This window comes from Oncorhynchus clarkii, chromosome 4, assembly GCF_045791955.1.
Source record: "Oncorhynchus clarkii lewisi isolate Uvic-CL-2024 chromosome 4, UVic_Ocla_1.0, whole genome shotgun sequence".
NCBI classification, from domain to species: Eukaryota; Metazoa; Chordata; class Actinopteri; order Salmoniformes; family Salmonidae; genus Oncorhynchus; species Oncorhynchus clarkii.
The window spans coordinates 71,324,644-71,351,628 of record NC_092150.1 but is presented as its reverse complement, the minus strand read 5'-3'; the positions used below and the strand labels follow the sequence as shown (position 1 = coordinate 71,351,628).

The 26,985-nt window shown below is 42.0% G+C and overlaps 3 protein-coding genes and 1 long non-coding RNA gene across 5 annotated transcripts in view; 2 read left to right on the top strand and 2 right to left on the bottom strand.

Annotated features, from left to right (window-relative positions):
• LOC139407822 (uncharacterized) overlaps positions 1–2,923 on the bottom strand; it is a 4,437-nt gene extending 1,514 nt beyond the window's left edge. The window contains exons 1-2 of the long non-coding RNA XR_011634131.1: positions 2,644–2,923; positions 1–922 (exon numbers count right to left, since the gene is read on the bottom strand). The exon at positions 1–922 is cut by the window's left edge and continues 1,514 nt beyond it. This is a non-coding gene — a long non-coding RNA (uncharacterized lncRNA). The remainder of the gene's footprint in view (positions 923–2,643) is intronic.
• The window catches only part of LOC139407252 (kinesin family member 25), a 274,790-nt gene that overhangs the window by 227,606 nt on the left and 20,199 nt on the right, over positions 1–26,985 (top strand). The gene's annotated exons all lie outside the window — the stretch shown is intronic.
• LOC139407223 (cap methyltransferase 1) lies at positions 6,319–23,050 on the top strand. The gene is made up of 24 exons (XM_071150806.1): positions 6,319–6,772; positions 7,272–7,379; positions 7,507–7,661; positions 7,802–7,960; positions 8,275–8,367; positions 8,458–8,529; positions 8,644–8,738; positions 14,043–14,115; positions 14,256–14,454; positions 14,562–14,680; positions 14,791–14,887; positions 14,960–15,092; positions 15,180–15,359; positions 15,435–15,491; positions 15,599–15,656; positions 15,813–15,881; positions 16,117–16,248; positions 16,380–16,505; positions 16,622–16,713; positions 17,924–17,992; positions 18,102–18,149; positions 18,256–18,368; positions 20,932–21,040; positions 21,377–23,050. The coding sequence occupies exons 2-24, from the start codon at positions 7,274–7,276 to the stop codon at positions 21,510–21,512; spliced, it is 2,490 nt and encodes an 829-aa protein (XP_071006907.1). The 5' UTR covers positions 6,319–6,772; positions 7,272–7,273; the 3' UTR covers positions 21,513–23,050.
• LOC139407224 (coiled-coil domain containing 167) lies at positions 23,041–26,866 on the bottom strand. 2 transcript variants are annotated; one of them, XM_071150807.1, is made up of 5 exons: positions 26,733–26,866; positions 25,505–25,585; positions 25,148–25,242; positions 25,025–25,077; positions 23,041–24,884 (listed from the first exon to the last, which is right to left on the bottom strand). In XM_071150807.1, exons 1-5 carry the CDS (start codon positions 26,805–26,807, stop codon positions 24,778–24,780), a joined length of 411 nt encoding a protein of 136 aa, XP_071006908.1. In that variant the 5' UTR covers positions 26,808–26,866; the 3' UTR covers positions 23,041–24,777. The 2 variants fall into 2 exon arrangements, with proteins under 2 accessions (XP_071006908.1, XP_071006909.1); XM_071150808.1 differs by lacking the exon at positions 26,733–26,866 and having other exon boundaries at positions 25,505–25,660.

The window sequence follows — 26,985 nt, the reverse complement described above, 5'->3', positions numbered from 1 at the left end:
ATGCTACCATTTTGATTTCGCTCTTCTTTCCTGCCACTCGTGACATTATTCAGGAAAACACTGGATACCTTCCCTAAGACAGAGGTGCTAATCTCTGTATACATGCCTTGCCAAACAGAGACAAGAGAATGGCAATAAACAGGTGGACTGGGGAATTTCGGCAGGTTTTGAAAAATATTTGACATATTTAATATTTCTCCATTGCGATGTCTTTATTTCTTGGGTTTTGGTCTTCTTGGGTTAGCGTGAGGTAACACCATTTGGTGTCTTAAACTGATTTTAATGGATCGCTCCCTTTAAGGCACAGAATTACAAAAATAAAATGGGTGGTTAAAGTTGAGGATGTTACCAGCTCAAGAAAACATTAAGAGCTCAATAAGAATGGATTGATGTATGTTGGCTGAATAACACTTTAACTGGTTTGAAAGGGAGAGGTAGTTTAAAAGAATATTGGTTTTTTTAAATGGAGGGGTAATCTTATATGGTCATAACTGCACGTGTAGAACCTTAAAGTATCGATCTTCAATGTTAAACACTTCAGAATAAGAATCTGAACTTGGTTCGTCCCAAACTTCAACCACAATGGGGGAAATCAAAGGTGCAAGGGTAACAAACAAAAAACTCAACTAAAACAAAACCTTTTTAGGAAACAGAGACTAATTATTCTTGTAGTGTAAGTGGAATCCAGGGGTATTGGATATGCTCCAGTGATCGATCTTATCCATGTTGTCGTCTTCAGGGTGGAAGGTCAGAGGTGTTGTGTCTTGCCTCATCTCAGCAGGTTAGCGGAGGGCTTGCAGTGCAGGGTGAGCTGTCGTGAGCTGTAACCAGACATCCCAACTCCCATCAGCCCTAGCAGCATGGCCACCCTCGACATCATGGGGCCTTCCCGGCTCTGCAGCACGGTCTGGGCAGCTTGAGTCTGAAAGGTCAAGAGAGAGGGGTCGTCACCATGGCGACGGCAGAGAAACCTTCCATCTGGCCTGTGCTGTTCTGGAGTCCTTAAACATGTGACAGTGGTCAAGCATATTTTTCATCCCCGTGATGGTCTTACCATGGGGAAGATCCGGGCTACTGCGGGGGGGGGGGGGGGGGGGGGGGGGGGAACATAACTACAAATAATTTGTAAACTGCAAATTGACTGCAAGAAGCCCAAACAAATATAATGTTTGATTAAAACTTAATCATTTCAAACCTTGATTACATTTATATATGATCAGAGATATCTATCTATTATGGGTGGGAATAGTTTGGAACAGATTTCAAAATTAGCTGATTTGCTGGTGTTTTTACAGTCTTTTATGTTCAACAATAAATAATAAAAAAAGGTTAAAAAAAATATTTGCTCAGAAAACTTGGGGGGGGGGGGGGGCAAATAAAATCAGATATAAATTGAGTTATTATTTTATCTTAGCTCTATGTTGTTAGATTATAGAAAAGAGCCTTAAAGTCAAATATATATATATTTTTTTTTACGAGTAATTGCACATTTATGACACCAGTCAGCTTCTGTGACTGAGAATGTTTATTTGAATCTAACCTGTGAGTTATCTAACTTAGCTAACTGCTGAGCTCCAAACACAGTTAATCAGGCTTGACACTTCTTGCCTGAAAAACGCAATAGGCTTCTAAATCTATCTGCATGGTCCTAAAATACCCTTGGGGCGATTGAGAGCATGGATCTCAGGTCATTTGACTGTAGATCTTACTAAGAGGACATTAACTTGACCCTGAAGCAGCTTGTGTCGTCAATGCAGATCCGTTCAAAGGCTGCAGGGGGGACTAATCCTGCTTATCCTGCTCACCCGGAAACATACTGGACACCCGCTGGGCTCTGGACGGTGACACTGTCAAGACCCTTAACTAGTCTATACAATACAATACGGCTAGATAGATGTACAGGTAACTGACAAAATAAAGGAAACATCAACATAAAGTGTCTAGGGCATTGGGCCACCACGAGCCGCCAGAACAACTTCAATGCGCCTTGGCATAGATTCTACAAGTGTCTGGAACTCTAATGGAGGCATGCAAAACTCTTCTTCCACAAGAAATTCCATCATTTGGTGTTTTGTTGATGTTGGTTGAAAATGTTTTTTCTGATGCTGCTCCAGAATCTCTCATAAGTGGTTAATTGGGTTGGGATCTGGTGACTGAGACACACACACACACACACACACACACACACACACACAGCCAAAACACCCTACGCTTCTTTAAGACCCCTCTTTCAAAGTCACTTCTAGCCATGATAGCTAAAATAATAGACAACAGGGCATTTGTATACATGACCCTAAGCATGATGGGATGTTAATTGCTTAATTAACTCAGGAACCACACCTGTGTGGAAGCACCTGCTTTCAATATACTTTGTATCCCTCATTTACTCAAGTGTCTCCTTTATTTTTGCAGTTACCTGTACATCGTAAAATAAGGTAAACATGCACTTAATATCAAACAGTTTTGCTTCCATTCCATATTGTTGAGTCACACAATATAGCAAAACAGTGTCAATTAATAGGTGATTGAATTATTTTGTTATTAATGTGTGAGAGTTCTATTTGATTGACAGGCTCTTCTAGACTGTGCTCTAAAGGCATATTTATCTAAGCATCTATTACCACACTCATGCTGCTTACGCACCTGCAAGTATCTGATGTATCCAGGGGTCAGTCGAGGGATGCGGAAAAACATCTTAGCGGTCTCTAGAACCTTTTCCCAGTAGAAACCAGATCAACTCTCCAACAACCCTGAGGAGTTTATTTTTTAGCAACCTGGCTCTATGTCCCTTCTCTCTCTCCTTCTCTCACTCTGGCCTTGGTGTCCTCCACTGGGCTGAGTGCGGCGGTGGCAGCTCTCTCCTGTGTCCGAAGAACACACACGCCTGCTCAAAAACACCAACACACACCTGCACTGTCAAGGGCTGTTTTGATCTCTCGTGAGAGACTCATCCCTACAGGTGATATATAAAGCCTGGGATTGGTTGTGTAAGGAGTCACATGGTTAATGTGTTGTGTGTGTGTTGCCATTTCTCTCCCTCCCTCCCTCTCTCTCAAAGAGAGATTATTAGGCCATTGGCACAGAAGGAGAGAGCTAATATGGTGGGTTAACGTACCAAGAGGGATGTACCTTACCTTACTGTCCCTGGGCCACCCTCTGGGGATCAATGGGTCAGAAAACAATGCTGAAATGACGTTATTGGGAGAGCAGGTTAACAATTAGTGGCAAATTAGTGGCAATACAGATGATCCCATTGGGGCATGTTTTGCAGTTGTCGTTGTTGGGGAGATGACACGCATGGACATGTGATCTTCACTGTACTTGAGAAAATATCTGAAGCAAAATATATACAGCACCAGTCAAACGTTTGGACACACATACTCCTTCAAGGGTTTTTCTTCATTTTTTACTATTTTCTACATTGTAGAATAAGAGTGAAGACATCAGAACGATGAAATAACACATATGTAAATCATATAGTAACCAAAAAAGGACACCAACAAGAAGAACAGACTTGCTTGGGCCAAGAAACATGAGCAATGGACTTTAGACTGGTGGAAATCTGTTATTTGGTCTGATGAGTCCGAATTTGAGATTTTGGGTTCCAACCACCGTGTCTTTGTGAGACGCAGAGTAGGTGAACGGATGATCTCCGCATGTGTGGTTCCCACCATGAAGCATGGAGGAGGTGGTGTGATGGTGTGGGGGTGCTTTGCTGGTGACACTGTCTGTGATTAATTTAGAAGTCAAGGCACACTTAACAAGCATGGCTACCACAGCATTTTGCAGTGATACGCTATCCCATCTGGTTTGAGCTTACTGGGACTATCATTTGTTTTTCAACTGGACAATGACCCTAAACACACCTCCAGGCTGTGTAAGGGCTATTTGATCAAGGAGAGTGATGGAGTGCTGCATTAGACAACCTGGCCTTCACAATCACCGGACCTCAACCCAATTGAGATGGTTTGGGATGAGTTGGACTGCAGAGTGAAGGAAAAGCAGTCAACAAGTGCTCAGCATATGTGGGAATACCTTCAAGACTGTTGGAAAAGCATTACTCATGAAGCTGGTTGAGAGAATGCCAAGAGTGGGCAAAACTGTCATCAAGACAAAGGGTGGCTACTTTGAATAATCTAAAATCTAAGATATATTTTGATATGTTTGACACTTTTTCAGTTACTACATTGTTATGAATCCATATGTGTTATTTCATTGTTTTGATGTCTTTACTATTATTCTACAATGTAGGTGTGTCCAAACTGGTACTGTATGTCATTCACAGTTATTGATCTGAACTAGCCTACTGTTTCAGTTATTTTTTGGGGGGGGATACAGACAACCTTTGACAGTCAGTGATGCTGTCAGTGATGCTGACAGTAGTTAGCAATAAGATCCCATCCACAGGGCACCGGCTGAGATTGTTTCCCACTTTTACCCACACCATTCAGAGCAGAGGTCGTTTGCCCTCTCATTTGGACTACCAGGGGTAGGCATCTAGATTCAGCCATGGGTCGATTGGCTAAATCTAGATTGTGGATGGATGGTCGGGGGGGGGGGGGGGGACATGAGTATAATAACTTGTACACTGCAAATTGACCACGCCTAAGTCCAAAAAGATATTGTATTTAAAAAATTACAATAATTTAGTTCCTTGATCACATTGAGACACAATCATAAAAGTATGTCTATTTTTTGTGTGTGAACACATGGGAGGAGTTTTCCTAAATTAAACACATTTTTAGTTGAATTCCTGGTTTCCTTTGACCAAAAAAAATAAATAATAATTCACTCAAAATAAAATAAAATGTATTTGTCACATGCGCCGAATACAACAGGTGTAGACTTTACCATGAAATGCTTGTTTACGAGTCCTTCCCAACAATGCCAATAATTATAAATATAAAAATAGTAACACAAGAAGAACCTCTTAAGGATCGGACCCTTTTAAAAAATGTTTTTGCCTAAAACGACGTACCCAAATCTAACTGCCTATAGCTCAGGACCTGAAGCAAGGGTATGCATATTCTTGATACCATTTCAAACACTTTGAAGTTTGTGGAAATGTGAAATGAATGCAGAATATAACACATTAGATCTGGTAAAAGATAATACAAAGATTATTTTTATTTTATTTTATTTTTTTGCATTTTGCATTTTCTTTGATCCATCATCTTTGAAATGCAAGAGAAAGGTCATTATCTGATTTAGGACTATAGGAGCAATTTATATTTTGGCAACTAGATGGCAGCAGTGTACGTGCAACATTTTAGACTGTTCCAATGAACCATTGCATATTGATCTGGTACAGGTACTCCCTGTATATAGATTCATTCGGTATATAGATTAATTATTTTGTATTGTGGGCCAACTGTTGCCGACCCATGTTTTAGTAATTCCCTATGAACAAAATGAACAACTGAGAAGTATTGACACACTTCCATTTGATATGTATTATTAATTTTCAATAGATGTAAAGGCCTACAATAAAAATGATCTGTCACACAATTTCAATAGGCCTAAAAACCTCTGTGCAATGTGAATGGCCTGGTGTTGGATCACATTGGTAAATTCCAAGAAGAAAATAGTTACCTTTGTTTATTTTCATGTCACGGAGATAAGATGGACTAAATTCAGAAGTACAGGTTGAATGTCACCAAAACTCACGAGACATGCTGCTAAACTTCAGAGGAAGGGATTTCCTAAAGCGCAGGAGGCCAACAACGCTTGTTTACAGGACAAAAATGACATGGAATTGAATACAGGACACAAGTAATTCATCTTAAGGTCGGGACTCAGGAGTGCGTATTACAGTAGCTCACGAACGTGATGCCATTAGGAGTATATTGAGAATCCCTATCTAAATCAGTTTATCACCTCGACGACGATGCAATTGACATGAACTCCATCAATAGCAAAACAATACAATTATTGCATTTGTTGACGTGGGTTCCCTATTATAAGAAACAAAACTATACTGACTGTATATAGAGATATATATTGTATTATTTCTTTCTTTCTATCAAAACAACACAAAACTCCAAAATAGATTTTGATATTATTTTCAGAACATTGCGATTTAGCTGACAACCACAGAGGGGCGCTATTGATTGAGTGATGTGAACTTGTGTACTGTTTCTCCAGACTACAATAATAAAACTATGAAGCGGGCATGGCTGTAAATGTTGTAACTATTTAATAAATAATGTTGTTTAAATTAGTAATGCTTCAGCAGTTGTCCGGTTGTTGTTTTGCACACTTCTGAATCAGGCACTTATCTTGAGCCCCATGCCACCAAAAGCGTCACTAACGTGCGTCATACATATTCGAAGGACCTTTACGATAATTCAGAAAACAGAAATTTGAACGCGCATTAACGTTGACCTCGTTTTATGCGACATTAATCACACTTTGTGCATGGAAATGAATTCTACGAAGACATAAAACGTTAATGGATATATTCTAATAAAGTGTGTCGTTGCAATGACAGGTGGAGGTTCTCTAGCCGAGAAGAAAATATTTCACGTAGCTAGCTGGTAAACAACTAGCTAGCTCACTTACAGAGGGTGAAATCGACACTTTTCACGTCAGAGGGGTGTCGGACTCAGTTTCGTTTCAGATATTTATATCAGAAAAGTGGCGAATCTTCCCATTTGTCGTTGCTAGTAGCTAGCTTGGTGCTCGTGCTTAGTCGGCAAGCAGGAGAGTAACGTTAGGGCTGTGGAATGGTCCGACTTGTTAACGTTAGTTAGCCAAACACAGCAAACAAGAGGTAAATACCTACTTCTCTTAGAGCTAGCTACCTGTAATTGCCAAGGAATTACGTAGTGTAATATCTCCAATGAGGTAGCATATTACTGCACAATTAAAACAGATAAAATGCAAGCCAATGCATTTAATCATAATCAAGACAATGCACGCTAGTGACTTCATGTTATTTGTATATGCATTTTATTTGATGGATAAGCCACATCATTGTGGCCCTATGTGATTCTATCATAGGAGAATCAAGCAATTGTTTTTTAGCGTCCAACGATATCTGGGCTATTGATGGAGAATAGGCATTTACACTGAATTACTTAATTTACACTGAACTTCCCTTACATTTTAGTTTCCATCGTATTACAATGTCCAAGCAAATGTAATCAGTGGGTTTGAACTCTGTAGTGGATTACAATGAAGCAAATGCATCCCCACAGAATTGAATGAAGAAGTGTGTGAGCTATCTTTGTCTTTGCCCCCCCCCCCCCCCCCCTATCCCTCCTCCTCAGCCATGATGAAGAGAAGGGGCGAGGCGGCCTCCGAACCGCTGAAGCGGATTAGGAAACAACGTCTTGAGGAAGCCAGCTCAGATGAGGAGTCGCCGCTACTGACAACCAGTCAGTGAAATCCCCATCACATTGCCTTGTATATAGTTCTCACTGTGCAATGAGATATCCAGGATTTGGCAGAATGTCACAGGACATGACCTGTGTTTTTGTTTGTGTGTGTGCCGCCTCCTCTCAGACTCTAGTCAGAGTGACTCCCACAGTGACTCGGAGGACCATAGACCAGGGTTCTCTATGCCCATTGTATCCCAGAATGCATCAGCCACAGACGATGCCAAACAGAGCGACGCCAACAAGTTCACCATGTACAACACCGTGTCGCAGAAACTCATGGTAAGATGACACTCACGTGTCCCATTGACTTACAAAGATACAACTACGAGGGATCATGGATCCCAGAATGTTCCATCCCTCTTCTCATCTCTTTATCCCTCTCTCACATTTTTTTCTGTGTTCCCTTCTTCCACCTCCAGGCCAAAATGGGTTTCCGGGAAGGTGAGGGTCTAGGTAAGTTTGGCCAGGGGCGCAAGGAGATCATCGAGGCGTCCACTCAGAGAGGGAGGAGGGGTCTGGGACTCACGCTGCAGGGCTTCCAGGGAGAGCTCAACGTTGACTGGCAAGACGAAATTGAGGTATTACACAACAACATCATCACAGACATAAGCAAGCAGATAGCTTTGTCACACTGTCATCTCATCAGATTAAAATAGGCTGTTAGTATGGGATATTTCCCAATTCTATGTACAGTCTACAGGAGAAAAGAATGCGCTCACCAATGTAAACAACACCTTTTTCTGCCCCCTCCCTCATCCTCTATCTTCCCACTCTCTCTCTCCCCCTTTCTTCAATCCCACTCTCTCCTCTCTCCCCCTTTATTCCATCCCACTCTCTCCTCTCTCTCCCCCCTCTATTCCCCCATCTGTCTGATCTCTCGTTCTCTCTCTAGCCCGGTGCTGTAGAAGAGCTGAAGTGGTTCCCAGAATGCTCCACAGAGATCCCAGATGCAGATGAGCTGAGGGGGTGGATGGCTGTGGGACCGGTACACACATCCGCGTGCACTCACTTTTAACACACATTCTTCTCGATCTGTCATTCTCACTTGTGCACTATATTTTTTGGTCTATCTCAGAGGAAACTGAGGATTGAGGATGAGACAGAGTTTTGCACAGAGGATCTTCTACACAGCCTTCTGAGGTGCAAGGTGAGCCACCTAAAGAACAACCCCCTATTCAACTGCAAACAACTCATCATCAGGATATTGATTCTATAATGGCATAAGTAAGTTATGGCAGTAAAAAGTGTGTGTGGTCTGCAGACAGTGTTTGACGATCTGGAGGGGGAGGAGATGAGGCGAGCTCGAACACGCTCCAACCCCTACGAGACTATTAGAGGAGCCTTCTTCCTCAACAGGTAGCCAAACTTACTGAATAACCCACAGATGTTCTAGCATCACACAAACACATGCTAGCTCACACTGCTAATGAAGCACCTGGGGCCTCATTTATTAACTGCGTACAAAATATATCCCAAAATATGCATGTGATATGCAGTTTTCCCACATGGTAATTTGTTGTATGGCTACTTCAGGAATATGAACACATCACTAACAGAAAGGTTAGTGAGGTGAGGAATATATTCTGCAATGGTTATAAAAATAAATAGGGAATAGATTCTTATGTCTAATTGTTTAGATTCCAAAAGTAAAGCACTTGATTTTCACTCGTCTCATTAACGGCAAACCCTTGAATGCGTAGGTGTGTCCAAACTTTTGACTGGTACTGTATGTATGCTAGTATGTAGCCTACTGTAATTTTGATTTGTTGTTAGTTGCCTAAACAATGTTTCAGTATTCGCAGGAAGTCCAGCATATTTAGGTTGGGGTAAAAGTCGATGCAAAACATTGTTGAATTAACAGGTCCACAACTATTTGCCGTTGTTTTCTCTTTCTGTCACAGTCCTTTGCCAGATACAGTGTAAACATTCTGCCAATAAAGTAAATAGACTGGTAGCTTATGTCAAATATGTGACAGTATGTGTAGGCGACAGTATTTCTGTGCGATAGGAGTGCGATATCATTGCCTATTTAATCTGAGCCAATACCAAGGCAGGACACAGAAACCCAATAATCTATTGATAAACTAAATATTGAGCAACAATTCGTCCTTTGCATTGAAGTGTGGGCTGTAGCCTACTTTTAAATATACTACATTTCCAAAAGTTAGTGGATTCATCTATTTCAGCCATACCCGTTACTGACAGGTGTATCAAATCGAGCACACAGCCATGCAATCTCCAAAGATGAACATTGGCAGTAGAATGGTCTTACTGAAGAGCTCAGTGATTTTCAACTGGCACCGTCATAGGATGACACCTTTCCAACAAGTCAGTTCATCAAATTTCTGCCCTGCTAGAGCTGCCCCAGTCAACTGTTAAGTGCTGTTATTGTGAAGTGGAAACATCTAGGAGCAACAATGGCTCAGCCGCAAAGTGGTAGACCACACAAGCTCACAGAATGGGGCCAACGAGTGCTGAAGCGCATAGCGCGTAAAACTCATCTGTTCTTGGTTGCAACACTCACTACCAAGTTCCAAACTGCCTCTGAAAGCAACGGCAACACAATAACTGTTCTTCTGGAGTTTCATGAAATGGGTTTTTATGGCTGAGAAGCCACACACAAGCCTAAAATCGCAATGCGCAATACCATGCGTTGTTTGGAGTGGTGTAAAGTTCATCTGCCCGAATACATAGTTGCCAACTGTAAAGATAGGTGGAGGAGGACTAATGGTCTGGGGCTGTTTTTAATGGTTTTGGGCTAGACTCCTTAGTTCCAGTGAAGGGAAATCTTAATGCTACAGGATACAATGACATTCTAGATGATTCTGTGCTTCCAACTTTGTGGTAACAGTTTGGAGGAAGGCCCTTTCCTGTTTCAGCATTACAATTACAATGCCCCTCTGCACAAAGCGAGGTCCATACAGAAATGGTTTGTTGAGATCAGTGTGGATGAACTTGATTGTCCTACACAGAGCCCTGACCTCAACCCCATCGAACACCGTTGGGATAAATTGGAACGCGGACTGCGAGCCAGGCATAATCGCCCAACATCAGTGCCTGACCTCACTAATGCTCTTCTGGCTGAATGGAAGCAAATCCCTGTAGCAATGTTCCAACATCTAGTGGAAAGCCTTCCCAGAAGAGTGGAGGCTTTTATAGCAGCAAAGGGGGACCAACTCCATTAATACCCATGATTTTGAAATGAGATGTTCAACGAGCAGGTGTCCAAATTAGAGGTCGACCGATTATGATTTTTCAATGCCGATACCGATTATTGGAGGACCAAAAAAAGCCCATTTAAAAAAAATGGATTTGTAATAATGACAATTACAACAATGCTGAATGAACACTTATTTTAACTTAATATAATACATCAATAAAATCAATTTAGCCTCAAATAAATAATGAAACATGTTCAATTTGGTTTAAATAATGCAAAAACAAAGTGTTGGAGAAGAAAGTAAAAGTGCAATATGTACCATGTAAGAAAGCTAAACGTTTAAGTTCCTTGCTCAGAACATGAGAACATATGAAAGCTGGTGGTTCCTTTTAACATTAGTCTTCAATATTCCCAGGTAAGAAGTTTTAGGTTGTAGTTATTATAGGAATTATAGGACTATTTCTCTCTATACCATTTGTATTTCATTAAACTTTGACTATTGGATGTTCTTATAGGCACTTTAGTATTGCCAGTGTAACAGTATAGCTTCCGTCCCTCTCCTCGCTCCTACCTGGGCTCGAACCAGGAACACATCGACAACAGCCACCCTCGAAACAGCATTACCCATGCAGAGCAAGGGGAACAACCACTCCAAGTCTCAGAGCGAGTGACGTTTGAAACGCTATTAGTGCGCACCCCGCTAACTAGCTAGCCATTTCACATCGGTTACACCAGCCTAATCTCGGAAGTTGATAGGCTGGAAGTCATAAACAGCGCAATGCTTGCATTGCGAAGAGCCTGCTGGTGAGCCTGCTGGTGCCTACCACCGCTCAGTCAGACTGCTCTATCAAATCATACTTAATTATAACATAATAACACACAGAAATACGAGCCTTAGGTCATTAATATGGTAGAATCTGGAAACTATCATCTCGAAAGCAAGACGTTTATTCTTTCAGTGAAATACGGAACCATTCTTTATTTTATCTAACTGGTGGCATCCATCAATCTAAATATTCCTGTTACATTGCACAACCTTCAATGTTATGTCATAATTACGTAAAATTGTGGCAAATTAGTTTGCAATGAGCCAGGCGGCCCAAACTGTTGCATATACCCTGACTCTGCGTGCAATGAACGCAAGAGAAGTGACACAATTTCACCTGGTTAATATTGCCTGCTAAACTGGATTTATTTTAGCTAAATATGCAGGTTTAAAAATATATACTTCTGTGTATTGATTTTAAGAAAGGCATGGATGTTTATGGTTAGGTACACATTGGAGCAACGGCAGTCCTTTTTCACAAATACGCACCGCATCGATTATATGCAACGCAGGACACGCTAGATAAACTAGTAATATCATCAACCATGTGTAGTTAACTAGTGATTATGATTGATTGATTGTTTTTTATAAGATAAGTTTAATGCTAGCTAGCAACTTACCTTGGCTTACTGCATTTGCGTAACAGGCAGGCTCCTCGTGGAGTGCAATGTAATCAGGTGGTTAGAGCGTTGGACTAGTTAACTGTAAGGTTGCAAGATTGAATCCCCGAGCTGACACGGTAAAAATCTGTCATTCTGCCCCTGAACAAGGCAGTTAACCCACCGTTCCTAGGCCGTCATTGAAAGTAAAAATGTGTTCTTAACTGACTTGCCTAGTTAAATAAAGATTAAATGAAGGTGTAAAGAAAAAATTGGCCAAATCGGTGTCCGAAAATACCGATTTCCAATTGTTATGAAAACTTGAAATCGGCCATTCCGATTAATCGGTCGACCTCTTGTCCAAATACTTTTGTTCATGTAGTGTACAGGCAATCTTGCAGACTGGCACTCGCTATAGGTAGCATGCATGTTTAGTTTGAAAAAGTCACTGCAAAAATATTCTGGCTGCACCTCTACAGAAATGTGATCAAATGCCATTGCTCTTTCTTTTACAAACTGGTGTGGCCTAATTCCAATAGTGACAAATTATACAGCAAATAAAAGGTGTTAGTATCACCATAAAATGTGAATGCAGGGTGTTTTCCAGGCAGAGCTTTATTGCTGCGTATGTACAGTCATGGCCATAGGTTTTGAGAATGACACAAATATTAATTTTCACCAAGTCTGCTGCCTCAGTTTGTATGATGGCAATTTGCATATACTCCAGAATGTTATGAAGAGTGATTAGATGAATTGCAATTAATTGCAAAGTCCCTCATTGCCATGCAAATGAACTGAATCCCCCAAAAACATTTCCACTGCATTTCAGCCCTGCCACAAAAGTACCAGCTGACATCATGTCAGTGATTCTCTCGTTAACACAGGTGTGAGCGTTGACGAGGACAAGGCTGGAGATCACTCTGTCATGCTGATTGAGTTTAAAAAACAGACTGGAAGCTTCAAAAGGAGGGTGGTGCTTGGAATCATTGTTCTTCCTCTGTCAACCATGGCTACCTGCAAGGAAACACGTGCCGTCATCATTGCTTTGCCCACAAAGGACTTCACAGGCAAGGATGTTGTTGCCAGTAAGATTGCACCTAAATTAACCATTTATCGGATCATCAAGAACTTCAAGGAGAGCGGTTCAATTGTTGTGAAGAAGGCTTCAGGGCGCCCAAGAAAGTCCAGCAAGCTCCAGGACCGTCTCCTAAAGTTGATTCAGCTGCGGGATCAGGGCACCACCAGTACAGAGCTTGCTCAGGAATGGCAGCAGGCAGGTGTGAGTGCATCTGCATGCACAGTGAGGTGAAGAGTTTTGGAGGATGGTGTCACAATTTTGCCTAAGAACACAGCCATGAATAAAGAATGGTACCAACACATCCTCCGAGAGCAACTTCTCCCAACCATCCAGGAACAGTTTGGTGACGAACAATGCATTTTCCAGCATGATGGAGCACCTTGCCATAAGGCAAAAGTGGCTCGGGAACATCGATATTTTGGGTCCATGGCCAGGAAACTCCCCAGACCTTAATCCCATTGAGAACTTGTGGTCAATCCTCAAGAGGCGGGTGGACAAACAAAAACCCACAAATTCTGACAAACTCCAAGCATTGATTATGCAAGAATGGGCTGCCATCAGTCAGGATGTGGCCCAGAAGTTAATTGACAGCATGCCAGGGAGGATTGCAGAGGTCTTGAAAATGAAGGGTCAACACTGCCAATTTTGACTCTTTGCAGCAACGTAATTGTCAGTAAAAGCCTTTGACACTTATGAAATGCTTGTAATTATACTTCAGTATTCCATAGTAACATCTGACAAAAATATCTAAAGACACTGAGGCAGCAGACTTTGTGAAAGTTAATATTTGTGTCATTCTCAAAACTTTTGGCCACGACTGTATAGTGTGCGTCAAGTTTATAAATCTCAATATTTTTGGACGTACAAATTATTTTCAGAAATGGCACACGCAGATATTAAGTGTCAAATTTACGCCAAGGTTCTAAATGAGGCCCCCGACTTTTTACTTACAGTAGCTGATAATAATGACTGTCTTATCTGTTTGTTTTCTTTCTAGAGCGGCTATGAAGATGGCCAACATGGATCACGTCTTTGACGGCATGTTCACCAACCCAAAGGATTCACAAGGGGTGAGTGACCCTTTCCATTCACACTTGATCTAGTCAATGAAAGTGACATTTAGCAAATGCATATTTAGTAGATATTTGTAACTGGTGTCCAGGTGTTAGGTGATAAAGGTGTGTTTTTGTCCGTGTCTCTCCCCATGCAGAAGCCCCTGACGCGAGAGCGCGAGGGGGAGCTGCTGTATTTCGGGGATGTGTGTGCGGGGCCGGGGGGATTCTCAGAGTACATCCTGTGGCGGCGGCGCTGGCATGCCAAGGGATTCGGCATGACCCTCAAAGGACCCTGCGACTTCAAACTGGAAGACTTCTACGCCGCACCCAGCGAACTGTTTGAACCCTACTACGGTATGTACCATGATGGATCCCATGTGCTGATTGTCAAATATGGTTGAACAAATTGGAATAAGATCTTATGGTCATCGTCTTCGCTTTTCACCCTCCCTGTGGCTCAGGAGAAGGCGGGGTGGATGGGGATGGTGACATCACTCGTCCGGAGAACATCAGTGCCTTCCGGAATTTCATCATGGAGAGTACAGAGAGGAGAGGACTGCACTTCCTCATGGCTGACGGGGTGAGTTGGAGTCTTCATCGCACTGTGTCATCATTGGCCAAAGGCTTAGTGAGACGTGTTCTGATTGGTAGGGTGTGATGTTGAGCACATCTTTGTTTCCTGATTGGTAGGGGTTCTCAGTGGAGGGGCAGGAGAACATCCAGGAGATTCTGAGCAAACAACTACTGCTCTGTCAGTTCCTCACCGCAATGTCTGTGCTCCGGACAGGTACGTCTGTCTGTCTCTTACTATCCAGAAGTGTAAGGACAGTGAGTGACTTGTGTTCTCTGTCTCCCCCAGGTGGTCACTTCGTGTGTAAGACCTTTGACCTGTTCACACCGTTCAGTGTGGGGCTGGTGTACCTGCTCTACCTCTGCTTCGACCGGGTGTCCCTCTTCAAACCCATCACCAGCAGGCCCGCCAACTCCGAGAGGTGTGTGTAAATGCTGTTGAGGCCAATACTATTTACTTTGACCAATACCTATTATCTATGTTCTGACATTATATCCTTGGTTTTCAGATACATTGTGTGTCGCGGTCTGAAGCCTGGTTCAGATCCGGTCAGGGAGTACATGTTCACTGTCAACCTGAAGCTCAACCACCTGAGGAACTCGGAGTCTGACGTCAACGAGGTGATGCCCATCGAACTCATCAAAGGAGACACTGAGTTCTACAACCACATGATCAACTCTAACGAGAGGTAGAAAGACACACACACACACACACACACACACAAATTAACAAAGGCTTTATAATCATCCATGTCTCCCTGCAGCCACTGTGTAGTCCAGATCAAAGCCCTGGCTAAGATCCATGCCTACGTCTTAGACACGTGAGTTACCTACCCTCTCCCTTCTACTGTTCTAATCAGTGTAAACGTGTTGGAATGTAGTGTACCTGCATGTGCAAGTACAATCTGACTGTGTTGTGTATTGTCAGGACCCTGTCAGAGGCCAGGCAGGCTGATATCCGGAAGGAGTGTCTGAAGCTTTGGGGGGTGAGTAGTACTGAGGAGTTAGTGAGGGCTGGTCAGTGTGTATAGAGACTGGTATCTGAGCAATTCAATCATCTCGCTTCATAGCACTCACTAGTTATTTGTTTATTTATGTCTCTCTCTCTCTCGATGTGTGTCTCTCTCTTTCTGTCTCTTTAGATCCCTGATAAGGCCAGAGTCACTCATGTCTCTTCAGACCCCAATTCCAAATTCTATGAGCTGATGAAGGTGAGATTGTGGCCTCCCATCCCTTACCTAGTATCAAGGAAAGGGTGTGTTTTGATACGGTAGTCTGTAGTACATAGTCACACTGAACTGTGTGCATTTAATTGTCTGTATGGTGATAGTGTTTTTATCACCATGTGTTTGATCATGTATTCGTAGAATTTAACGTTCTCTCTTTTTCTGTCTCACTCTCTCTTTATCTCTTATCTATGTCTCTCTCTTTGCCTATGTCTCTCAGGGTTCTGACATCGAGTTGTTGAACTCCAAGCCCACCCCTCTGAGCTCCACCACTCTGGATAAGGTGCACCATGTCCTGGACTACCGGTGTATTGTGGGAGGAGGGGAACAGCTCTTCCTGTTAGGTCTTGGGGTGAGAGAGAGCAGACACCACTCTGGACTATGGACCTGGGCCATGATCATCTCAGCAGAAGTTATCCTGTTATTCACAAATAGACATGGGTATGCCACTCTTCTCATGCTTCTTTCTCTCTCTCTCTACAGAAGTCTCAGATCTACACCTGGGACGGCAAGCATCCTCTGCGCTGGAGGAAGCTGGAGAACTTCAAGCTGGAGCTGCCCAGAGAGACCCTGCTCAGTGTAGAGATTGTCCAGGAGCTGAAGGGAGAGGTGAGAGAGGAGAGGACGATATGGGGAAGGGGGGAGGTTGAATAGGGGAAGGCAAAGGAAGAGAGTAAGTAATTACTATGGTTGTTTACCTTTTTTAAAATGTTTGTTGAACACAGGGTAAAGCCCAGCGCAGGATTAACGCGGTACATGTGCTAGATGCCCTGGTTCTCAACGGCACTGACGTTCGGGTCCAGCACTTCAACCAACGGTGAGGCAACAACCCTAACCTTCACCCAGGGGTGAAAGTAGATTTAACGGAGTGGCTACGGATCAGACTTTTCTGGACCCCTCTTTCCCACAGCTAAAGTCCTGAAGCTTCTGCACATGTGTGGGATTCTCTACTTACTGACTCTGCTCTACTCGTAGAGAACCGGCAACTCTGCTATGGTGCTCATTTACTAAAGTTAGATCAGCACATACAACGTTACTGTAAAATTAAAAACACCACCTAATTTCTTATGAGATTATAGTATGATTGTGAGAATGGTGAAATGTTTCTCTCATGTGGCCAAAGCTCAATAGCGCCCCACTAGGCAAAATGTGGGCTTACAGTGCATTTGTAAAGTATTCAGACGCCTTTACTTTATCCACATTTTGTTACGTTACGCCTTATTCTAAAAAAATACATCTTCATTAATCTACACACAATGCCCCGTAATGACAAAGTGGAAACAGGTTTTTAGAAATGTTTGCAAATTTATTTAAAAAAATACCAAAACAAAAAATACCTTATTTATGTAAGTATTCAGACCCTTTATTATGAGACTCAAAATTTAGTTCAGATGCATCCTGTTTCCATTGATCATCCTTGAGATGTTTCTACAACTTGATTGGAGTCTACCTGTGGTAAATTGAATTGATTGGACATGATTTGGAAAGGCACACACCGGAACAAAATGTGGGAAAAGTCGAGACTTCGAATACTTTCAGAACGCGCTGTATATTTAAAATAAACCCAGGTAGGCTATGCTACAATTTACCATCTGCTCTAAAATACTATCATTTTACATTATTCAAAACAACACTGGGCTACTTCTAATCAACACTGTATAACACAAGAATATCTAAATGCATATCCCCATGAAACTGATTGAGATCAAATGGTTGGTATGCAGATGCTGCATGGACGTTTCACCAGTAAAACAGTGAACAATTATCTTTCACCATTGACAGTGAGAAATGTAAAGGAGAGTGACCATACAAATGTGTGCTTAATGTAGAGGTAAAGAAACGTGTAAAACGTGATTTGGATCTTCGGCTCAGAGATCCATGGAGCCGCAGCCTCTGCCTAGATTAACATTTTGGATAGAAGATTCTGGGCCTAATAGTACTAGACCGTACTGGCTTACTTTCACACCTGCCTTTACCTTATCTGGTGATTACATGTATTGTTGCTGAACTGTGGTCACTGTCTCCAGAATCCAGATGGCGGAGAAGTTTGTGAGGGCCGTGTCCAAGCCAAGCCGACCAGACATGAACCCTATCAGGTAACAACCCTACACTCTAACTTTTTTTTCTGCTTGAATAAGAATAAATATGAAGGGAAGATCTGGAGGATTTTTTTGGGAAGTCCTAATGTTTCTCTGCTTTTCTCAGAGTGAAAGAGGTGTACAGGCTGGAGGAGATGGACAAGATCTTTGTCAGGTATGAGAAGATTAATGCTATTGCCATAGTCCACATTTGAGACGGAGAACTTTGCATTAGTCTAAGAATGTATAAATAAATGAATGAATATTCCTCAACCGCCTAGACTGGAAATGAAGGTGACTAAGAGTTCAGGAGGAGTCCCTCGTCTGTCCTACACTGGCCGGGACGACCGCCACTTCCTCCCGAATGGCCTATACATCATCAAAACTATCAACGGTATGTACTGTCGCTAAGGTGGCATACAGTGCATTCGGAAAGTATTAAGACCCCTTGGCTTTTTCCACATTTTGTTATGTTACTGGCTTATTCTAAAATGGATTAACAATTTGTTTTCTCATCAATCTACACACAATACACCATAATTACAAAGCAAAAACAGGTTTAGAAATGTTAGCATTTTTTTTTTAAATAAACTGATATCACATTTACATAAGTATTCAGACCCTTTACTCAGTACTTTGTTGAAGCACCTTTGGCAGTGATTACAGCCTCTAGTCTTCTTTGCTATGACGCTACAAGCTTGGCACACCGGTATTTGGGGAGTTTCTCCCATTCCTTTCTGCAGATCCTCTCAATCTCGTCAGGTTTGATGGGGAGCTTTGCTGCACAGCTATTTTCAGGTCTCTCCAGAGATGTTAGTTCAGGTTCAAGACCGGCCTCTGGCTGGGCCACTCAAGGACAAACATCCCCACAGCATGATGCTGCCACCAACATGCTTCACCGTACAGATGGTGCCAGGTTTCCTCCAGACATGACGCTTGCCATTCAGGCCAAAGATTTCAGTCTTGGGTTTCATTAGACCAGAGAATCTTGTTTCTCATGGTCTGAGAGTCCTTTAGGTGCCTTTAAGCAGACTGTCTTGTGCCTTTTACTGAGGAGTGGTTGAGTGCTGCAGAGATAGTTGTCCTTCTGGAAAGTTGGTTGCTCACTTTGGCCAGGCGGCCAGCTCTAAAACTAGTCTTGGTGGTTCCAAACTTCTTCAATTTAAGAATGATGCAGGCCACTGTGTTCTTGGGGACCTTCAATGCCGTAGACACTTTTTGTGTCCTTCCCCAGTTCTGTGCCTCAACACAAACCTGTCTCGGAGCTCTACAGACCATTCCTTCGACCTCATGGCTTGGTTTTTGCTCTGACATGCACTGTCAACTGTGGGACCTTTATATAGACAAGTGTGTGCCTTTCCAAATCATGTCCAATCAATTGAACTTACCACAGGTGGACTCCAATCAAGTTGTAGAAACATCTCAAGGATGATCAATGGAAATAGGATACACCTGAGCTCAATTTCGAGTCTCATGGCAAAGGGTCTGAATACTTAGTCAAAAGTTTGGACACACTTAATATTTGTTACTATTTTCTACATTGTAGAATAATAGTGAAGACATCAAAACTATGAAATAACACATGCAATCATGTAATAACCCAAAAAGTGTTAAACAAATTAAAATATATATTTTTGATTCTTTGCCTTGATGACAACTTTGCATTCTCTCAACCAGCTTCACCTGGAATGCTTTTCCAACAGTCTTGAAGGAGTTCCCACATATGCTGAGCACTTGTTGGCTGATTTTCCTTCACTCTGTGGTCCAACTCATCCAAAACCATCTCAATTGGGTTGAGGTCGGTGATTGTGGAGGCCAGTTCATCTGATGCAGCACTCCATCACTCTCCTTGATCAAATAGCCCTCACCAGCAAAGCACCCCCACACCATCACACCACCTCCTCCATGCTTAAAGGTGGGAACCACACATGCGGAGATCGCCTACTCTGTGTCTCACAAAGACACAGCAGTTGGAACCAAAAATCTCTTATTTGGACTCATCAGACCAAAGGACAAATTTCCACTGGTTAAGTGTCCATTGCTCGTGTTTCTTGTCCCAAGCAAATCTCTTCTTATTATTGGTATACATTAGTAGTGGTCTCATTGCAGCAATTCGACCATGAAGGCCTGATTCACGCAGTCTCCTCTGAACAGTTGCTGCTGAGATGTCTCTGTTACTTGAACTCTGTGAAGCATTTATCAATTTCTGAGTCTAGTAACTCTCCTCTGCAGCAGAGGTAACTCGGGGTCTTCCTTTCCTGTGGCGGTCCTCATGAGAGCCAGTTTCATCATAGCGCTTGATGGTTTTTGTGACCGCACTTGAAGAAACTTTCAAAGTTCTTGATTTTTCGGATTGGATGACCTTCATGTCTTAAAGTAGTGATGGACTGTTGTTTCTCTTTGCTTATTTGAGCTGTTCTTTCCATAATATGGACTTGGTCTTTTACCAAGTAGGGCTATCTTCTGTATACCACCCCTCATGTCACAACACATCTGATGGCTCAAACGCATTAAGAAGGAAAGAAATTTCACAAATGTATTTTTATCAAGGCAAACCTGTTAATTGAGAGAATACCAAGAGTATGCAATTGGCATTCTGACTGCAGGAATGTCCACGAGAGCTATTGCCAGATAATTACATTTTAATTTCTCTACCATAAGCCGCCTCCAACATCGTTTTAGAGAATTTGGCAGCCTCACAACCGCAGACCACAGGTTTGGAGTCGTGTGGGACCTAATGAATTTATTTCAATTGATTGATTTCCTTAAATGAACTGCAACTCAGTAAAGTCTTTGAAATGTTTACATGTTGTGTTTATATTTTTGTTGTGTGTGTGTGTGTGTGTGTGTGTGTGTGTGTGTGTGTGTGTGAGAGAGAGAAAGGTAGAGCATTTCTGCTCTAGGATACAGGAGTCTGGATATTTTCTCACAGACATTTCTCTTCCTCTGACGTGCAGATCCCTGGACGATGGCGTACAGTAAGAACACCAAGAGGAAGTTTTTCTTCAACAAGATGACTAAACAGTCCACTTACGACCTGCCAGCCAACTCTGTGGCCCCGTTTCAGTGCGTACCACTATGCACCGGTCTCAAATCTGTGTGGTAGACTAGGATATGTGCGACAAGGAATTGTCTGCATGTTTTTTCATCTGAACCTAGTCTACTCTACACAGGGGGTCTCAAACCTCTCCTCTGGGACCTCCAGACATTTCACAATTGTGTTGTAGCCCTGAACTACCCCAACTCAAGTGCTTGATGATTAGTTGAGAAGTTGGATCAGGTGTGCTAGCTTCCATCAAATACATGAAATGGCTGGACATCCCCAAGGAGCGGTATGAAATGGATTGAAAGGTTATTGAACTGAATATGTTGTTTCTAATTTGTGTGTGTGTGTCTCCTCAGCGTCTGCCATACAGAGCGTCTGTTCTGGGCGTGGGAGGACGGGGTCAGAGTTCACGACTCTCAGACGCGGGTTGATCCTGAGAAGCTGTCTAAGGACAATGTGCTTTCCTTCATCCACCAGCACTACCAGCCCTGAGCCACCAGGGGGAGCCCCCCAGACACATAGAATATTGCCATAGACAGATAACAGTACCCTGCACATGGTTTGGCAAACTGGCATTCACAAAATGTTCACAGGCGCTATTTTGGCTTGAAAAAAAATTGGCGATTAGAAGTGGATTATTATCAAATGTTTGGTGCCAACATGAAGGACAGTTTGCCTAACTCTATGGCTCTTTGAGACAGCTCTCCCTGTAATTATGTTACAAAGACCACTCTCTCCTCTCTCTACTGCCCCAAGCTCTATGTATCAGATCAGATCCACTGTACAGAATGCAGCTTAGAAGTGATTTTAATACTTTATGAAAACCAACATTGACAAGCTGTCACATTACGTGTTGCATTGCATGCTCCTGTTTTTTCTATTGATTCCATGCCCCCCCCGTCCCTTTGCTTGTATTCATGCCATGCCTCCATGATTTGCAGTGTGTTTGTGTACAAGATGCGGTGGTGTACTCTAATTTAGAACCTCTCCGAAGCTCAAGCACTACATATGTTTTTGTCTGGAACTGAAAACCTCCCATTGTGCCTTTTTTAAAGGGATACTTTGGGATTTTGGCAATGAGGTCCTTTTCTACTTCCAGAGTCAGATGAACTCATGGATACCATTTTTGTCTCTGTGTCCAGTATGAAGGAAGTTAGAGGTAGTTTCCCTTTAAGGCACTGCACTATACGTCCTGGTATGCCTGACTTTCAAAACGGAGTCCAATCATCTCACCCACCCAGCTTGTTTTTACCCTCCAAGATCTTTACTGGAGTGCCTAGCCAGTCAAGATCTTATCCTTTCAGCAACAACTAAACCTTTGTACACATGGGGAGTGGTGAGATGTAGCATAACTAGTGCCCAGAGCAGGGTTGGGGTCCAATCCATTTCAATTCAGAAAGTAAACCAAATTCCAATTCCACATTTTCCTCATCAAAAATTATTGGAATTGCCATGTACTTCCTGAATTGACTGGAATTTACCACAACCCTGGTCAGGGAAAAACTCCTGGCCTTCATTGAAAAACGGGGTTATATCAAATACAGCCTTCCATGCATTCTAGCCCGTCTGTCTAGGGGATTAATGGGGGTTTCAGGTTTTGGGCCTTACTTTCTACTCGTTGTCACCGTGTTTATTATGTTGCATCCTGTTTCCTTGCTCCGCTGTCCTAGTTTTGTTTAATTTGTGTAATTTTAAGGATGAGGTGACATTTTTCTTTGTTTCAAACCCTGTTGATGATAATGTAGTAATAAAAATAAGTTTGTTCTTCCCAGAAACCTTTCCCCCAGGCCCAGTTGTCCTTTACACACACAATCACTCCTGCTCTCTACATTTACCATAACTTATGTGGTGAATGTTCTGCCACAAAATGTCTGGATGCTACATATTGGCAGTGACTGAGTTATCCTACTATGCATCATGATACATAAATATGATCCATTATATCATTGGCTTGTAGAAGAGAGCTTTGCCTCTGTCATAGTTGATTCTGAGTAGCAATATAATGGTCAACCAGATAAAACAGATTTAGAGATGCATTTATTTTGTTTTTTGGATGTTCAGACATAATTACAAAAGAACAATGTTCATACATGCCAAGCATGTAATTATCTGAATTAATTTACAGTAAATATATATAAACTTGTTGCCTTGGGTGAGGGATCAAAATGATGTGAAGCTGTCTGCATGTAGGAAGGCCTTAATGCATGCATGAGTAATCAAACATTCTCAATGTAAACCATTTAGATGCACAGGCACTGCTAAAAATGCAATGCCTGAACAAAAAAAGGCCATGGGTAGATTCATTTTGGCAACAAAGGCTTGGAATTAATTAAGATGTGGACAAAAACACATATACACCCCTTCCTTATTCTAATGGTATACAGTATATGTAGCCCTGTGCCCATATTGACAAAGCATCTGAGTAGGAGTGCTCATACTTGAGATGCTTTGTAAATACAGACCCTTGCAAAATTATGTCAAGAGATAAAGCCCAGTCAAGTCTCAGTCTCAGGTGATTTAACTAACAGACAGGCATAGTGGTTATTGACCACAATGAGAACTAAAGCATCATTTTGGCAACAGTCTGAGAACACAATCCCAAGGTGCACTATGTAAACCCACTGAGAAGTACAGTGTCTTCATACCCTCATCATAGCACAAATTGCAATGAAGTCAAAGGAAGAATTGTATGAAGTCAAAGGAAGAATTGTATACTATGTCACGTATGATGAAGAGTTCATGATTTACATAAGCATTGTGCATGATTTTGCTTTCATAAGAGCATCAGTAACCATTGAAGTGTAGTAAAAGTATACCAGTCTGTATGAAGGGGAAAGCAAAACTCAGCTCAGGAGTTAGTTGATGATGTGGATGACTTCGCAATGAACATCCAATTTGTAGTGGCTCAACAAATTAGGCAATTTGAGTACCAAAGCTTGACAGAGCAGAGGTACCTGTGAGCAGAGTGTAAATTACAAGTGGGGATAAACCCTGAAAGAGATATGAGCCCCCCTAAATTAAACAAGTCATAACTTTGGGGGGGGTCTCTAATAAATAAATGCTAATTTACCCATTATCCTATTTGTTTAAAATGAAATGTGTATAGTGGTAAATATGAAAATAAAAGCTTATCCCACGTGAAACGAACACCCCCACCTCTGTATTCTGTGTTTTTTTTATCCCCCATGTGGCTGCACTTGTCATGCGGGACTGTTACATATTTCAGCCCCGTTTCAAGTTGCCCGACTTCTCTTTCTACAGAAAAGGTCATGTTGTCAACAAGACACATCAATTCAGGCTACAAGAGTGTAGACCCAATGACAACTGCCAAATGTCATTATACTTTTTGGTGTTTTGTAACAGATTTCGCTTTCCATTCATCAAATGACACGAGTGTACAGTGCACTGTTTGGATGCAGGAATTATTTTGGAGTGGATGAACATGCGCAGGTGGCCTACTTTTTAAACTGATTTGTTTGACAATAAGATGACTTGTGTTCATGCCAAATTAAAAAGGTAATACAAAAAAAATGACTGGCTAATGACGTCTTTACTATTTGTCCCATTAAAAAAAATGTAAACACTCGCATGCAGGTGCAAATATAGAAGGTTAAGTGAAAAAAAAGACACCCCAGAATGTTACCGTATAATTCACACAAATGGCTGCATTAAGGCTTTTAGCTGCCAAAGCAGTATTTGGTCCTGATGAAGATGTAACATAACACAGTCAACTGTGCTAAAATGAGCTAATTCTTAATCAGTAGTGGATAAAGGCATAGTAGAAGAGAGCACTGACGGCCAATAGAGCAACAGAGAGCATCATATTCCTCCTGTTCTCTCCTCTCAACACCTCCAGCTCTTTATCTAAATGAGAGGGAACAAGCCGTAAGTCCACAATGTACCACACACATCATTCAGGATCCAGTTTCACAATAACACTTATACTACATTTCTACTATATGAATTGCGTATAACATTTTCCATGAAACAAACGTTTTCCTTACCATACTTTTGCATCCTATCGTTCATTATCGTCATTTCATCCTCCAGCGATTGTCTGTCGAATAGAGGGAGATTAGGAATTGTGCTTTCATCACCATTATCATCGTTGTCATCATAATCATCACCTGTCTTGATCCGAGAGCTCCTCGCGCCGCCGTCTGAACTCGGCCCTCTCGATACTATCGTGACATCGCAACCGTCGCTCCTCAACACGATCAATCTGTGTAGGGGACATATAAACTATTAAATATCTCTGGCAATAACATTGGGTGACACCTGTGAATTGTCGCAAACGTGGCACCCTAACAGGGTAGCAATATACTTCGCCTCTTCCTCTCTGGCTAAGGTGAGCTCACGCATGGTTTCCAACGTTTGAATGAAGCTTGTTAGTTAACGTAGCTAGCTAAACTAAACGTGCAAATTCCAGAGCAACGAAACATTATTCAATGTAAGAAACCTTCAAGTTACAGTTTGTGTCTTACCTCGCTAGCAACGCTGACTTTCTCTCGCTTGTCCTTAGATTTGGTCATTTTGTGAGAAAAAAACACACCAAAGTAAACGACCTGCTGAGGGTACAATAATTATTATTCTTGGGGTTACTGCGACTCTGTGTGAGGATCTAATCTCGGAAAATGCCACCCCTAGCTGTGTGGAGGCGATAGTGCACGAAGGTGAATGTTGTGCACATGCGATACAAACCATTATTTAATGTAAGCTACTATTGCACGTTTAATCTAGATTCTAGAGCTGCCGTGAATATAAAATATCAAATAATATTGTTGCCAGTGATGCCCCTTGTGATATTGCCGTCAATTGAGCCGACACTCGTAAAACGCAGTCAGCCATTCGCGTGTTAGTTGCCTGAATTGGGATGCGCGAATACACCACACTTTACGGCAACGAGTAGAGACGCATTCTCAGCACAGATATATAGTTGAATGTCACATTCACATGGTTAGCAGATGTTCATGCGAGTGTAGCGAGTTGCTTGTAGATAGAGACGATAGCTGCAAACAGTTTTGAAGCACACTTATTCAATCTTCCACGATACCAAATAGTTTATTTAATTGTATTGCTTTATCAAAAATCACTGATATCACGGGTAGAGTGAGACTGCAGAGGCAGCCAATCGGATGTGCTGTTTTAGCAAACGTTAAATTGTGAAAGCAAGACGTGTTTACGGTCATGACATACAATCACAGTACACACACAGCAAGATCTGAGTGAGCTTGATATGTTTTTCATTGTATTTCATTAGATTATATATGTTTTTAGAAAAAAATAAGAAACCCGCACACTGCTCTTGCTAGTATCACTGTTCTTTAATAAGCTTTACGTTTCGGCCTTCGTCAGAGCTTTTGTGAGTTTTTTTTTAATTTGCACGGTTATGTAGACATAGCTCCACCCACATCCGTTCAATGCATCGAATGAGGTTGGAGTCGAGGGAAAATAAGTAACACGGAACCCAAACCGGCTGCGCACGTGCATACATTTATTTTGTCCCCCTACACCAAACGCAGGTTAAAATATCAAAACAAACTCTGAACCAATGACATTAATTTGGGGACAGGTCGAAAAGCATTAAACATGTATGGCAATTTAGCTAGTTAGCTTGCACTTGCTAGCTAATTTGTCCTATATAGGTAGGTAGGTATCTTGCTGTTGCTAGCTAATTTGTCCTGGGATATAAACATTGAGTTGTTATTTTACCTGAAATGTACTAGGTTCTCTACTCCAACAAATTAATCCACACATAAAACGGCCAACTGAATCGTTTCTAGTCATCTCTCCTCCTTCCAGGCTTTTTCATCGTTGAATTTATATGGTGATCCATCTAAACTTTCATAGTATTACCACGACTACCGGTAAAACAGTTCGTCTTTCAATCTCCTCATTGGGTATAACCAATGAGGAGATGGCACGTGGGTACCTGCTTCTATAAACCAATAAGGAGAAGGGAGAG

Coding starts and splice junctions, on each gene's coding strand:
- LOC139407223 (XM_071150806.1), top strand. CDS start 7,274: ATGATGAAGAGAAGGGGCGAGGCGGCCTCCGAACCGCTGAAGCGGATT. Junction 7,662..7,801: donor CCGTGTCGCAGAAACTCATG/GTAAGATGACAC, acceptor TTCCACCTCCAG/GCCAAAATGGGTTTCCGGGA. Junction 16,714..17,923: donor GTCCAGCACTTCAACCAACG/GTGAGGCAACAA, acceptor CACTGTCTCCAG/AATCCAGATGGCGGAGAAGT.
- LOC139407224 (XM_071150807.1), bottom strand. CDS start 26,807: ATGACTAGAAACGATTCAGTTGGCCGTTTTATGTGTGGATTAATTTGT. Junction 25,243..25,504: donor AAGTCAGCGTTGCTAGCGAG/GTAAGACACAAA, acceptor TCCCCTACACAG/ATTGATCGTGTTGAGGAGCG. Junction 24,885..25,024: donor CGATAGGATGCAAAAGTATG/GTAAGGAAAACG, acceptor CCTCTCATTTAG/ATAAAGAGCTGGAGGTGTTG.